This window comes from Boleophthalmus pectinirostris, unplaced genomic scaffold (assembly GCF_026225935.1).
Source record: "Boleophthalmus pectinirostris isolate CB_2022bp ecotype Guang Dong unplaced genomic scaffold, ASM2622593v1 HiC_scaffold_18, whole genome shotgun sequence".
In the NCBI taxonomy this organism is placed as follows: domain Eukaryota; kingdom Metazoa; phylum Chordata; class Actinopteri; order Gobiiformes; family Gobiidae; genus Boleophthalmus; species Boleophthalmus pectinirostris.
This window is the reverse complement of record NW_026571133.1, coordinates 39,899,952-39,914,565: the sequence shown is the minus strand read 5'-3', so window position 1 is coordinate 39,914,565 and position 14,614 is coordinate 39,899,952. Positions and strand designations below refer to the sequence as shown.

The 14,614-nt window shown below is 40.0% G+C and overlaps 1 protein-coding gene across 1 annotated transcript in view; it reads left to right on the top strand.

Moving 5' to 3' along the window:
- The window catches only part of lrrtm4l1 (leucine rich repeat transmembrane neuronal 4 like 1), a 224,007-nt gene extending 211,807 nt beyond the window's left edge, over positions 1-12,200 (top strand). The window contains exon 3 of the mRNA XM_020923960.1: positions 12,135-12,200. Coding sequence (XP_020779619.1) covers positions 12,135-12,200 — 66 coding nt within the window. The remainder of the gene's footprint in view (positions 1-12,134) is intronic.
- Positions 12,201-14,614: the final 2,414 nt, after the last annotated feature.

The following is a 14,614-nucleotide window of genomic DNA, read 5'->3' as shown; positions in this document are numbered from 1 at the left end:
AAGAGTTGTGTTTGTTTCATTCACGCATGTTTAGCGCACAAACCCTGTATATCTGTTTCTCCTTATGATGTGCTCCACCTTCTCTAGATTTATTTGGATAATTTCATCTCTGGAATTGACAATCTAAACAAAAGCTAAAAGAAACTTCTAAGGTGGAACAGTGCATTCTCTGCTTTGGAGATGTACACAGACAGATTTATAATAATAATGTAACACAACTTCAGGTCTGTTTTAATGATGTAACCATGTTATAACATGATTTAAAGCTCACAAGAGTCAATTTTGCGTAATACAGATACATACATAATACAGTTTAAGGCCATGCTGTGGACAATTTCATGTACAGCAATAACATTTTAAAGGACCAAGCAGGTGACAACTCCTAAAATGGAACCAAAGGAGGTGCCATAATACATACATTCTTTTGAACCATGTTATAATGTTGTTACCTCGTCAAAGTGTGAGAATGAAACCAAATAAAACTCCAGGTATTCTTTAAACAGAAAGTTACCCTTACTGGAAGATGTTAAAGTGGGCAATTTACAAACCCGAGGCACTCCGACTGAATATATTAAAAGTCCTTTATTGCATGAAGGGACGCCAACGTGTTTCGACCACCATCTTTGTACCTTGCCCACTTTTACATTTCCCAGTAAGGGTAACTCTCTGTTTAAAGAATACCTGGAGTTCTGTTTGGTTTCATTCTCACACTTTGAGGAGGTAACAACATTATAACTAGTGCTGTCATGCGATTAAAAAAATTGAGAGATTAATTAATTATGATCTGTAATTAATTAATCTCATTTTAATCTCACCTAAAAATTGCTGAGAAAAGCCTTCAATTTGAGGTATTTTCATTTCAATTCATTATTACATTATTGTGGCAGATCAAAAGACTAATATAGATTTTAAAAAGTGACTTTATAAAGTCATTTATTGTTTAACAAATCTCTCCAATTTGGCTGTTGAGCCCAAGTCTCCATGAATAAGAAACTGTTTGTTGTAAAGTAGCAAAGACGAGGAAATCTGAACATAATAACTTTTGTTAAAGACAATAAAAAGTCCAGTCTTTCCTTAACCATATTAAAAATATTATTGATAGAGAAATGCTTTATATATGAGATCACTGGTTTTAGACCTGGTTTTAGTCCTGGAATGGATTAATCCTGGTTTTAGTCCTGGTGTTAGTTCTGGTTTAGTCCTGGTTTAGTCCTGGTTTAGTCCTGGTTTAGTCCTGGTTTTAGTTCTGGTTTTAGTTCTGGTTTAGTCCTGGTTTAGTCCTGGTTTAGTCCTGGTTTTAGTCCTGGTTTAGTCCTGGTTTAGTCCTGGTTTTAGTCTTGGTGTTAGTTCTGGTTTAGAGGCTCACAGGAGGAAGCGCGGTTTACGCCGCGTACGCGAGAAAACACGATCCACACGCGGCTCACGGGAGGACAGCGATGTCCGCGCAGTAACTACGGAAGGAAACGTGGTCCGCGCGTTCTCAGGTTAATGACGATGATGAAGGTGTGTGTTTGTGTGTGTTTGTGTTTGTGTGTTGTGTTGTGTGTGTGTTTGTGTGTGTTGTGTGTGTGTGTGTGTGTGTGTGTGCGTGTCCCCTCATGTGGCAGGTCACTATAGGACAGTAGTGCAGACATCATGAGTCCTATGCAGGTTGTTTTTCAGGCGATTTTATATTTGTTATTTTCTTTTATATTTCACGTCGGGAGAATAATTTCCAAGACACGAATGTGTTTTTACCTGTGCACTGCTGCTCTGTTCTACTGGCTCTTCCACCTCGTCCATTGTGTGACTGACGCCACCAACGTTAACGTGACGTTTACATCGCTGTTACTGCACGCGTTTTGTGTGGCTTTCCGGCAATGAGTGGAATTACCGAAATAAAATGTATAAATGTGTTTTGTGTGTGTGTGTGTGTGTTGTTGTCCCAACAACACATAAAAACAGGTTTTATAATAAAGAAACTCACATACAGAAACACTAAAGTTAGAGATTAAAAATGAGATCAACGCGATTAAAAAACATAACGCGCTAAATATGACTGTAATTAATTAATCGCAATTAACGCGATAATTTGACACCCCTAATTATAACATGGTTAAAAAATCTATTGTATGTATCAAGGCACCTCCTTTGGTTCCTTTTTAGGAGTTGTCACCTGCTTGGTCCATTAAAATGTTATTGCTGTACATGAAATTGTCCACAGCATGGCCTTAAACTGTATTATGTATGTATCTGTATTACACAAAATTGACTCTTGTGAGCTTTAAATCATGTTATAACATGGTTACCTCATTAAAAACAGACCAGGAGTTGTGTTTCATTCACACGTTTGAGTAAGCTTTTATTATTATTAATCTGTTTGTGTACATCTCCAAAGCTGAGAATGCACTGTTCCACCTTAGGAAGTTAACAGCTCCCTTTTATCTTTTGTTTAGATTGTCAATTTCAGAGCTGAAATTATCAAAAAAAAAAATCTAGAGAAGGTGGAGCACATCATAAGGAGAAACAGATATGCAGGGTTTGTGTGTTAAACATGTGTGAATGAAACAAAACACATACATTTTTGATGAGAAAACATTACAGAATAAATTGCACCAGCTAAAAAAATGTGTAATGAAGAAGAAAAAAAACATATTGCACTTTTTTGGGGAAATTTATTTTTAAAAATCAGAGACCAGGAACATTTCAACTTGAAAGGCAAGTTCTAGTAAAAACAATAGAACAGAGAACAACAGACTGTTAACGTCACATATGAACAGTTCATCAGATAAACTATAACATAAACAACAGAACAGAACAAGTTTACCAAACTCTCCATCTCACTCCAAATCACTAAATCCATTCAATTCTTCATCCTCGGTGTCACTTCTGAGCAACTCCACAACCTCTGGAGGTAAACTGCGCACCACTTTCTCTTCTGTGTAGCTGTCGTCAGACTCAACATCAGTTCCAGTTAGAATGATTCAGGCCTTTCTGAATCTCAACAGGATGGTTTCGGTGTCACTGAAGTCCAGGTTTTGACCATCCATCCAGTGACTTCCAGGAAAGTTGCATGTTACACCCTCCCAGTGTCACAAGTTTCTCGCTCAACCCAAACTTTGTTTCTGCTGCACGATTACTGTTTTCAGCTGCACATTTCTCTACTTGTGGCTTGCAATCTGCAAAATATTATTTTCTTTTGAGGGCATTTGTGTTCAGTCTTCTCAGTTGTCTTTATAAGTTTGTTTAGATTTTGAATTTTCAGCGTTACAGAAGTAATGGTGCAATCGATTGACATGATACAGACAAGACAGAGGCTCTTTCTGCAGGAGACATGTGCAGTAGAGCCAAGTGACAGTGGTACAGGAGGAACAGGAGCAGCAGATACTGACACACAAGCCTAGAGCCTCTCGCAGCTGCCAGTGTGAAAATTTTAATATATAAGTTGGCCCGGAGTATAAGTCGCAGGAAACACCCAAACCATGAAAAAAAGTGCGACTTATAGTCAGAAAAATTCAAAAGATCAGAAAATAGTTTTATTGCTCAAAATACATTGAAAAACGTAATAGAAAAAGGGTAGTAATACCAGGTTTAGTAGTTTGATTCCAATCTGACAGAGATACAAATATGTCTTCATTGCTGTCATGTGGTTCATGTTTTTGGGCATGTTTTAGTTTGATAGAGGAAATCAAAAGACCCAGTGGAAACTCATTCAGACACAGGAAGAACAGTTACACTTAAGAACATTAGAAACTGACCCGGTGACCATCTGGCTATGGGCTATCTGCTCTGCCAGCCACTCTATTTTAAAGATCCTATATCCCCCAAATTTTGACCTCCTCATAAACAGACCTGGAGTTGTGTTTTGTTTCATTCAGACATGTTTTAGTAATCATTTATTATTAGTCTGTCTACATCTCCAACTCTGAAAATGCTTTGTTCCACATTATGATGATGAATGATTGTTAATTCTAGATCTGAAATAATCCAAATGATTCTAGTGAAGGTGTATAATCCATGTATCATTCGTTTTCTTCATTATTTATCCCTAAAACCAAAATTAAAATACAGATAACAATTCATTTTGTCAGTTTTTCAATTTTGTGTTTAAATGAGTAATGAAAAATACGGATAATGGCCGTGACTTAAATTGCGATGCCGGACTTGCACCACATACGAACTGAACCAGGACTAAAACAGGACTAAACCAGGACTAAACCAGGACTAAACCAGGACTAAACCGTTTTCAGTCCTGGTCTGTTCCCAGTCTCAGTCCCGGTCTCAGCCCTGGTCCTGTTCCCGGTCTCAATCCTGGTCTGAGTTCTGGTCTGGTGTCTCAGTCTTGGTCTAAGTCCTGGTCTCAGTCCCGGTCTGGTTCTGGTCTGGTCCCAGATTTGTTTTAGTCCTGGTTCAGTCCATATGTGGCGCAAAAGTCTGAAACGAGAAACAGCCGTTATCCATTTTTAAAATTTCTATTCATTTAAACACAAAATAGAAAATTGAAAAAAATTAATCATTATCTGTTTTTCCATTTTAGTTTTGGAGACAAATAATGAAGAAAATAGATGTTTTTTCATATGAATATATTCTATTTTAGACGTACTACTTCCTAATCACACTTGTTTGGGGATTTCTAAGACACGCATTTCTAAACAAATTTACCTCCTGAGTACACGATTTTGCATTTGGCAGTATTATTATTCTTACCACTTCATAACCGCTCTTGTACTCTCTCATCGTAGTAGTAAACAGCCTTTGCCACAGACTGTAGGAGGGCCCATTCAAACGAACATGTGGCTTTTAATTATTGCAGTTTTAATTAACACGGAGCCGCAGTAGGTGCTGTTTTAATCTCGGTCCCACAATGGCGACCGGCTCTCCACCTCGGCCCCTCGGAGCTATCTGTGAGCGCCGGGGCCTCTATCATCCTCCTAATTGCCTGGCCTAATTTGCTTTGCTCACTCTGTCACAAACCCATTGTACTCTTATCAAGCCACCGGGGCCCGCAATTAACTTTACATTGTAAGGACCACCTCGTGCGAAGAAGCGAAGTGGCAAAGAGAAGCTATAGAAAGTGTAGAAAAAGCAGGGGGTAAATTAAAATGTCCAAAAGCAGGAAATGTGTGTATTTTAGTGTATTTCTCTATTCTCTATATGGTTGAGTGCAGGGACTTAAGCAAATTGAAATACTTAATGAGCTTTGTCACATTTTTATATAGAGATTTTACATCTTCAAGGCACTCAAAGCCCTTTATATTTCTTTACATCAATGAACCGCTCATCCATTCACACACATATTCACTGAGGACAATGTAGGTTAAAGGGTTCATGTTTTATATTCTAATACTGGGCCCGGTCAAGCAGAAGTAAACAGCAAGGCCAAAAATTCAAGTTAATGAACTGATATAAAAATGTATTGAACAGATACATATGTACTCTAGTTTATGAAACTGTTGACCTTTTTTCTGTACCATTTTTGGTTCTAAAGTTCCATACGTTTTAAACAGACCATGTATGAAACATGGAACAAAATTATTTCCCAAATTTCAAAGACCTGCAAATCATGTAAATAAATGGATGTATTTCATCATATCTTGTGTTATTCCATCTTTGAACTGTTGATGAAGGTACATGATTAAAAAAAAAAAAAAAGTATTTAAAATAATAAAAATTTGCTTGGAAGGACTGACATATTTTATAGAAATAGTTTCCTTTCATTTTGAAGTAATATTAAAGTATTTGGAAGAAAAAAGATGACAAATGATGTAAAATCCTGCACCTTCTACTTGTTTGCACAATTTTCCCTCCATTACTTTTCCCTCCGTTACCATGACCTTTCTTAAAAAAAAATCTCATGACTCAAAAAGTAAGAGGTTTTTCAACCTAATCTTGTACCATATGGTAGAAAACTATATGAAGCAAATATTCAAACCAGTTTGTTAAGGATATGTATGTGAGAACCAAGAGTTATCACTGTTTGGATTTATTGCCCAAAAAGTGCTGCATATTTCATTCCCTCCGTTACCGACATGAGTTTTTAAATTTTTTGTCAACAACTTGAAAGAATATCACAGGTTTAACTTGACCCTGTTGGAGTGTAACTCTTTCCTACATTCTGATACTTTACTTATTTCAATAGTCCCTCTAGTTTCTGAATAAGAGACATTTGAATGTCAAAAATCGGCCCCTGTTTCCCTCTGTTACCACTTGACCAGACCCTGCTGTTTTCTCAACAGAAACGATCGCGCAGTTGTTTTGGTTCATCACAAACCCTGCATACACCTTCATTAAAATCATTTGGGTAATTTCAGATTTGGAATTGCCACGGAAACAAAAGGTAAATGGTAGCAATTGAAAATGACAGCTCCATGACATCACAAATTGGAACAGAGCATTTTGAGCCTTGGAGATGATGCATCTCAAAATGAAACAAAACACAACTCCAGATACAATATGATTCTGATGAGGTAAAAACATTCTAACGTGGCTTAAAGCTCACAAGGGCCTTTAAGGATCTTGCCCAAGAACACAACAGCAGCATTCATCTGATCATCAAACCAAAGATGCTTATGTCGCAATCAGGATTCAAACCACCAACCTTGGGGTCAGTGGACAAACACTCTACCAACTGAGCTACAGTTACCCCCCGCTGAACCTTTGCCTCCATTATAGATTGAATTAAAACTGTTAGATAGGATGGGTCATAAAATGAACAGAATTTTATTTTTTCTCCGAAATCAATGACTGTTTCATAGTAAAAAAAGATTTCACAAGGTAATAGTCATTTGGATTTGGTATTGAGTGGAGGGGATTTTGTTTTGACAAAGAGAGAGAGAGACAGAGAGAGAGAGAGAGAGAAAAAGAGAGAGAGACAGAGAGAGAGAGAGAGAGAGAGAGAAAGCGAGAGAGAGAGAGAGACAGAGAGAGAGAGAGAGAGAGACAGAGAGAGAGAGAAAGCGAGAGAGAGAGAGAGAGAGAGACAGAGAGAAAGCGAGAGAGAGAGAGAGAGAAAGTGAGTGAGCGAGCGAGAGAAAGCGAGAGAGAGAGACAGAGTGCAAGAGAAAGCGAGAGAGAGAGAGAGAGAAATAGAGAAAGCGAGAGAGAGAGACCGAGAGAAAGTGAGAGAGAGAGACAGAGAGAAAAGAGAGAGAGAGCGAGAGAGAGTGAGAAAGTGAGTGAGAGAAAGCGAGAGAGAGAGACAGAGAGAAAGAGAGAGAGAGAAAGTGAGCGAGAAAGCGAGAGAGAGAGAAAGAGAGAGAGAGAGAAAGTGAGTGAGCGAGCGAGAGAAAGTGAGACAGAGAGAGAGAGAGAGAGAGAGAAAGAGAGAGAGAGAGAAATAGAGAAAGCGAGAGAGAGAGAGAGACAGAGAGCGAGAGAAAGTGAGAGACAGAGAGAGAAAGTGAGAGAAAGCGAGAGAGAGAGACAGAGAGAAAGTGAGAGACAGAGAGAGAGAAAGTGAGTGAGAGAGAGAGAGAGAGAGTGAGAGAAAGTGAGAGAGAGAGAGAGAGAGAGAAAGTGAGAGAGAGGAGAGGAGCGAGAGAAAGTGAGAGAGAGAGAGAGAGAGAGAGAGACAGAGAAGGGGAGAGAGAGAGAGAGAGAGAGAAAGCGAGAGAGAGAGAGAGCGAGCGAGACAGAGAAGGGGAGAGAGAGAGAGAGAGAGAGAGAGAAAGCGAGAGAGAGAGAGAGAGCGAGAGAAAGTGAGAGAGAGAGAGAGAGAGCGAGACAGAGAAGGGGAGAGAGAGAGAGAGAGAGAGAAAGCGAGAGAGAGAGAGAGCGAGAGAAAGAGAGAGAGAGAGAGCGAGCGAGACAGAGAAGGGGAGAGAGAGAGAGAGAGAGAGAGAGAGAAAGTGAGAGAGAGAGAGAGCGAGAGAAAGTGAGAGAGAGAGAGAGAGAGAGAGAGAGAGAGCGAGAGAGAGAGAGAGCGAGCGAGACAGAGAAGGGGGAGAGAGAGAGAGAGAGATTTGATTTTGATTTTTTGATTTTTAACAGACCTTTATTGTGTTGTCAAAAACATTTACACTAAATTGCATCCACACCTCGTGCTATTTACATAAAAATATTGACATTACTTACACATACTATTTACATTATTTACACTATTACACTATTTCAATATTTACAAAAACAGGGGTCCAAAACAGAGGTGCCCCTCCTTAACAGAGGCCAACACCCCCCCAAAGCCCCAGCGCTCCTCAAATCCTTCCTCATCGTTGTTCATGGAGTAGAGGCCAAACTCCAGCCTGAGCCTGGCCTGCACCATCCTAACAAACAGATGTCTCACACTGACCAGCTCTGAGTCTGCAGCCTCCTCCTGCTCAGGTACACAGACATCTTGGCCTGTCCTATCAGGAAGCTCAGGAGCTGGCCCCTCCTACTTCCTCACAGAGTACCTGAGCCCACACACAAACACCTGAGCATTAAACCCTGCCCAGAGAGAGAGAGAGAGAGACAGAGAGAAGAGAGAGAGAGAGAGCGAGAGAGAGAGAGAGCGAGAGCGAGCGAGACAGAGAAGGGGAGAGAGAGAGAAAGCGAGAGACCTTATTAATTCTGAGGAAAATGAAAGTTTTGCTGCAGTAAACTGTTGAAACTGTTGAAACTGTTGAAACTGTTTAAACTGTTGAAACTGTTGAAACTGTTTAAACTGTTGAAACTGTTTAAACTGTTGAAACTGTTTAAAGTGTTGGAGTTAGTTTTGGTGCAACATTCACACTGTGTGTGTCAGTGGTGTTTGTGTCAAAGGTGTGAGGTCAGTTCAACAGGACGACTGGTCAGGTTGGGTCAGCAGATCTGTGTCAGGTCAGTTTGGAAAGAGGAAGAGTGACACTCCTCTGTGTCCTGCAGCATCACAGCAGTGTCCAGGAGGAGCCAGGTGAACACAACAGGAAAGACCTCACTCTGCTTTGGACAAAATGGTCCATTCTCTCCAAGTATTTCCTCTGGAAGATCTGTCACATTTGTCATCATGGTGTAAAAAACCTGTAGCATCTCAAATGTCCACAGCTAGATTTTGCACAGTCTCCATGGATACAGGAAAAACAAACAGCTCATTTCACAAAATCGAACGGTCCCTACTTGTGTCCTTTGAACTGCACATGTTGTACTTTTTAATGGGGTAAAATCCCATGGTGTGATGTTAAAAGTTCCAAAATCTGCTCAGTGTGTGAGTGAAGTGTCCACAGCAGCAGCTGACCGCTCTGCTGGCACACAGGCCAATAAAACACAATGTGCAGTAAAGGTGCACTGTGGAGCTTTTGGCGGAGGATCCATCACCAGCTTCTCTCCATGGAGTTAATGCCTGGAATGTTCCACAGTATGACATTACACTTATTTATCTCTCTGGAGACAGCAGGTAAGTTACAGATCTGTGGAGAGGCGAGCCCACTCCCAGTAAGAATGCAAATTTTTAAGTCAATAAAAAAACATGTTAAGTAAATGCAAGATGGATACATTTAATGCCACACCAGGACATTCCAGACAAAGCAACGACATCTCCATGGAGACAAGCAGATGGCGATCCCTCCACTAGAAATGTTACACAGTGCACCTTTAAAGGTTGTATAGAGGATTTTCCAAGGAATGAGAAAGGAATGAGCCTCCTCCCGCCTCCTCCTTACACCAGAAACAGGTTTGTTTCTAGAAAACAAGTCCTCATCGCTGCACATGACTTGTAAACAACTAACTACAGTGTTGGTTAGGCAAGGTGGAGAAGTGAGGAGCAGGGGGAAGAGCGGGACGGGGAGCGGGAAGAGGAGCAGGAAGGGGTGCAGAGAAGGGTGCGTGGAGATTCCGTGCGAATGAAGCTACTACTACAACACGCAGCAGCAAGCGGACTCTTTCTTTGCATTGAAAATTACGTTTTCAGACATAGGATATCGCATTCGTGTCATGAAAAACATTTGTCTAGCTCTTGGAAATAGAGTACGTTTTCATAATAAGTAGAAGTGACCTGTCCAGGAGTAATTTGGCGACCAGTGCGTCAGTCTTTAGACCCTGCGTCTGCTTCAGTCGCGCCATCGCTGGAATGAATCTCCAAGAATCACCTTAGTTTGGCTTCGCTGCTTTTCCCCTTGTCTTCTTCTTTCAGCGACCTCAAAAACAGGACTTTCTTTTGCGGCGAACTGCTCCTGGATTCTTGTCGCCATTGCAACAAACTTTGTGCTAACTGCGAGGAAGATATAGGTCAAAAAAAGCCGCTAAGAACTGTTGCGTTGGTGGAGTAAACAGCGTCTGTGCGTCTTGCGTCTGTGGACTGCGTGACAGGCGTACGTAAACCACGTAACAGAAAACGAGGCAGTCTCTTTATCTATTGGCAAATGTTTAGCTGGTCCCACCACGTCCAGAGTTGATGAATTTTTATTCTTTTTTTTTGGTCATCATAATTACAAGGCTATTGTATCTCTATAATCTATCATTGACAATTTGAAACAAAACAAAAAAATCCTCCATACAACCTTTAATAGAACCATTCATTCAATCAATCAGTAAATAAAACTATATCCCCCTTCAGTATTAGTCACTGCATACATTTACTTTTTACATATTTACAGTTCACGCTGCTAGATTCAGACGAGGCGGTTTATGTGTACAGGTTTATTTGTGGGATTTATTCTCATTTTACTAAAACACAGTTAAAATTATTATATTTATGATTTTTGCTTAAAAACGTAAAAACATTCACAGTCATTTTTCCAATTTCGCAGCTTTTTTAGGTTAAGAATTTTACTTCTTGGTTGGAAATTGTGACATCACACTAGGGAACTTCTGTTACCTAGCAAAACTCATCTAATGTACACAGAAATTATTATCTGACAAATACAAATATAAGAAAACACCTTTATTTTGTTGAAATTGTGCACAAAGTATATAAAAAAGTATTTAAGTGTAAAATTTTGGTAACTTTTGGATATAATTCTCCTCAATGTGATGTCATCGGTATCTTTAGAACTCTCTACTTTTCTAATTTTCAATGCATTTCTCAACTTTTCTTCACAAATTGCTTATTGATTTCTCTAAAACTGTAATTTATATTTTCAATAGTTAGAATCCAACAAAATTAAGTCAAAATTAGAGAATCCAAAAATCTGCCACATGAACTTTAAAGCTGCTTTTCTCCGTGGAGATTTTATTAACCCAGGACTAAACCCAGGACTAAAAACAGACTCAAACCAGTACTGAACCAGGACTAAACCAAGTCTAAACCAGGACTAAATCAGGATTGAACCAGGTGTAAACCAGGACTGAACCAGGACTAAATCAGGTCTAAACCAGGACTGAATCAGGACTTAACCAGGACTAAACCAGGTCTAAATCAGGACTAAACCAAGAGTAAACCAGGTCTAAACCAGGACTTAACCAGGAATAAATCAGGACTGAACTAGGTCTAAACCAGGACTAAACTGGGACTTAACCAGGACTAAGCCAGGACTAGACCAGGACTGAACTAGGTCTAAACCAGAACTAAACCAGGACTAAACCAGTGCTGAACCAGGACTAAATCAGGACTAAACCAAGACTGAACAACATCTAAATCAGGACTAAACCAGGTATAAACCAGGACTAAACCATTACTAAACCAGGACTAAATCAGGACTGAACCAGGACTAAGCCAGGACTAAACCAGGACTGAACTAGGTCTAAACCAGAACTAAACCAGGACTAAACCAGGGCTGAACCAGGACTAAATCAGGTCTAAACCAGGACTGAATCAGGACTTAACCAGGATTAAACCAGGTCTAAATCAGGACTAAACCAGGACTGAACCACGTCTAAATCAGGACTAACCCAGGTCTAAACCAGGACTAAACCAGGACTAAACCAGGATTAAACCAGGTCTAAATCAGGACTAAACCAGGACTAAACATTTACTAAAGCAGGACTAAACCAGGTCTAAACCAGGACAAAACCAGGACTGGACCAGGTCTAAACCAGGACTAAACCAGGACTGAACCAGCTCAAGTGTAATCACTACTCGCTCGTATAATTCCAGAACGTTAAAACCCACTCGTTTCAGCGACTATGCAGGACTCTGGCATCTATCCCCATGTTGAATGTTCGAAGTCTGTTTTGTTAATCTTGCAGGTGACATTTTATCTCCAGAATGTTACACAAAGTAGCTTTAACTCTGTCTTTCTTTGTTTCTCTTCTTGTCGTTGCAGACTGAGTACACATGTCCACGCCCTCTCCCCGGTGCCTGGCTGGGTGAACTGGCCACCATCCACTAGCCCCAAACGGAACTAACCCGGAACCACGAAGGACAACATATGCAGAAATCAGGATCTTTACAGACGTGAAAACCAACTCGTAATAATATGACCGTTTTTTTGTTTTTGTTTCGTTTTTTATACGATTTTTCCTTTTCTCCGGCTTAAATCATCCTCAGCTTTACTGCAGTTCATCCCGCTTTACTGTGCCATAAATAGCGACGCACAGCTGTGGCGGACGGCGGAGCCTATTCGGAAACGTCTTATAAACACTCCATATGAATAATTATGTCCGAGTTTGGAACGCCATGGCAACGATAAAAACAGAAAAGAACACTTCGAGACTCTTTCAAAAGTGAGCCATGAATATTCAAGGACTACATCGGAGTAGCGTTAACCACTCTGCTAACAACTGCTTGTATAATTTATAAGATATCTGGGTTCCATACATGCCGCCTCATTTATTTGGAGTATTTTATTTAATTTTTTTTTTTCAAATGGAAACTGAACAAAGGCTTGGATCTAATGTGCCTCAGATAAGTGGAGATTTGAAGACTCCATACGCCGGAAAAAATAAATACAGTTGGACGCCTGTGGCATTTTCAGGACTCAAACTCTTGACGAAGTTGTTTTCTATGTGTCTATCTCTTTTTCTTTCTTTCTTTTTCTTTTTTTTTTTTCCGCTAATTTTTCGGGGAGTTTTTTCTAAAGCTGTTTCTAATTGCAATCAAGCCTTGACTATCCCGACGGATTTTGGAGGACGCAATCAGAAGCAAAACGCGAGAAAAGAAAAAAAAATAAGTGTAATTTTTTCTGCAAATTATAATGTTGTTACTGTTGTACATTAAGAGTATGTGTTTTAGCCATTTTAACAAGTACCAAAGAGCCAAGAGGGTTTCATTGGCTTTTGGATTACCCCACTCTCTACGTCAATGGTTAGCTCTGGAATTTTCAAGGTCAAGTCCTCTGCAAACTGTATGCGAGTATTTTTATGAACAAATTGGGTGCAGACCAAAAGAGCGTGGCATTGCAATAATAAATAGGCCGTATCGAACTAACACTACCGACGAATATCACACTACCGGAGCTCAAATTTTCTCCATGGCTGACCTTCCGTACGCTATTAGAAAGTCTGGGTGTCAGAGGAGCAGCTGCGGATGTATATTTTGAGAAATCGTTTGAGCTAGAAAAAAAAATCATATGCAGTTTTACTTTAAAGATTGCAAAAATTTGATTCGTGTTCAGATATTTATTCGTTAAGTATTCTTTATTCCAACAGCCCCGAGTTATTATATTTTGAACTTAAACTAATGAGGTCCTAAACTGAATGAATGAATGAATGCCTTTATTTGTCAGTTTCTTCACACGTACAAAACATACAAAGGAATCGAAATTGGACCTGTCACCGTGTTCGTACATTTACAAAAACATAAATATAGCATAAACACCATAATATAAGTTTACCAAACTCTTGATCTCACTCCAGATCACTAAGTCCATTGAGTCCAGTGAATTCTTCAGGCTCGGTGTCACTTCTGAGCAACTCCGAAGTAAAGGCTTTGTTGATCCATTCAGTGACTTCCAGGAAAGTTGCACGGTGCACCCTCCCGGTTGCCGTGAAGCTGTGTTCTTTATCCCCGCTTTCCACCAGTCTCGCTCACTCCAAACTTTCTTTCTGCTGCTCGATTACCGTTTTCTGCTGCATATTTCACGACTTGCAGCAGGACAGCGGCTTTTTCTGTAGAAGACTCGCAGAAAACTGATACAACAAGCCTAGAGCGCCCTCTCGCGCCTGTCAGTCTGAAAATTTTAAGATATAAGTCGCACCGGAGTATAAGTCCCTCCTAAACCATGAAAAAAAGTGCAACTTATAGTCCAAAAAATACGATAATTCTATAGCCAGAACTGCCAATCTGCGCCATAGATCCTTCTGACCACCACCTATCACTAGAGAGGAACGGTACCACAAGTATGTTTATCGACAATACCAAGTACTTTCAGGGGTAAATTTTGATACACATACTCAATACTGGTCGAAACTTATGGGTAAAAGATATTTCAATGAATATATGTGTACAAAAGGGTTTCAAATAAGCTCCAAAAGACAAACTGAACACTCGACACAGGGTCTATTTCTAACCTGCTGCTAGGCCGATCTATTCATTGTTTTGGTTCCGGTTCTGGTTCAAATACACAGAATATTAGCCCTAAAATTTGCATTATGTTCATTTGTATAACCAATTTGTACTGAATCAGAATAGTCATATTGATACCGATACACACTATGTTCATACGAGACCAGGTGGGTGAAGTGTCTTGCCCAAGAACACTACAGTAGTACGCCCCGGCCTGAGCGGGGTTTGAACTGTTGACCTTCACGTTGGTGGAGCTAAACCCGCTGAGATTCAACGGAAACACGAGGCTCTTTTCTTTCT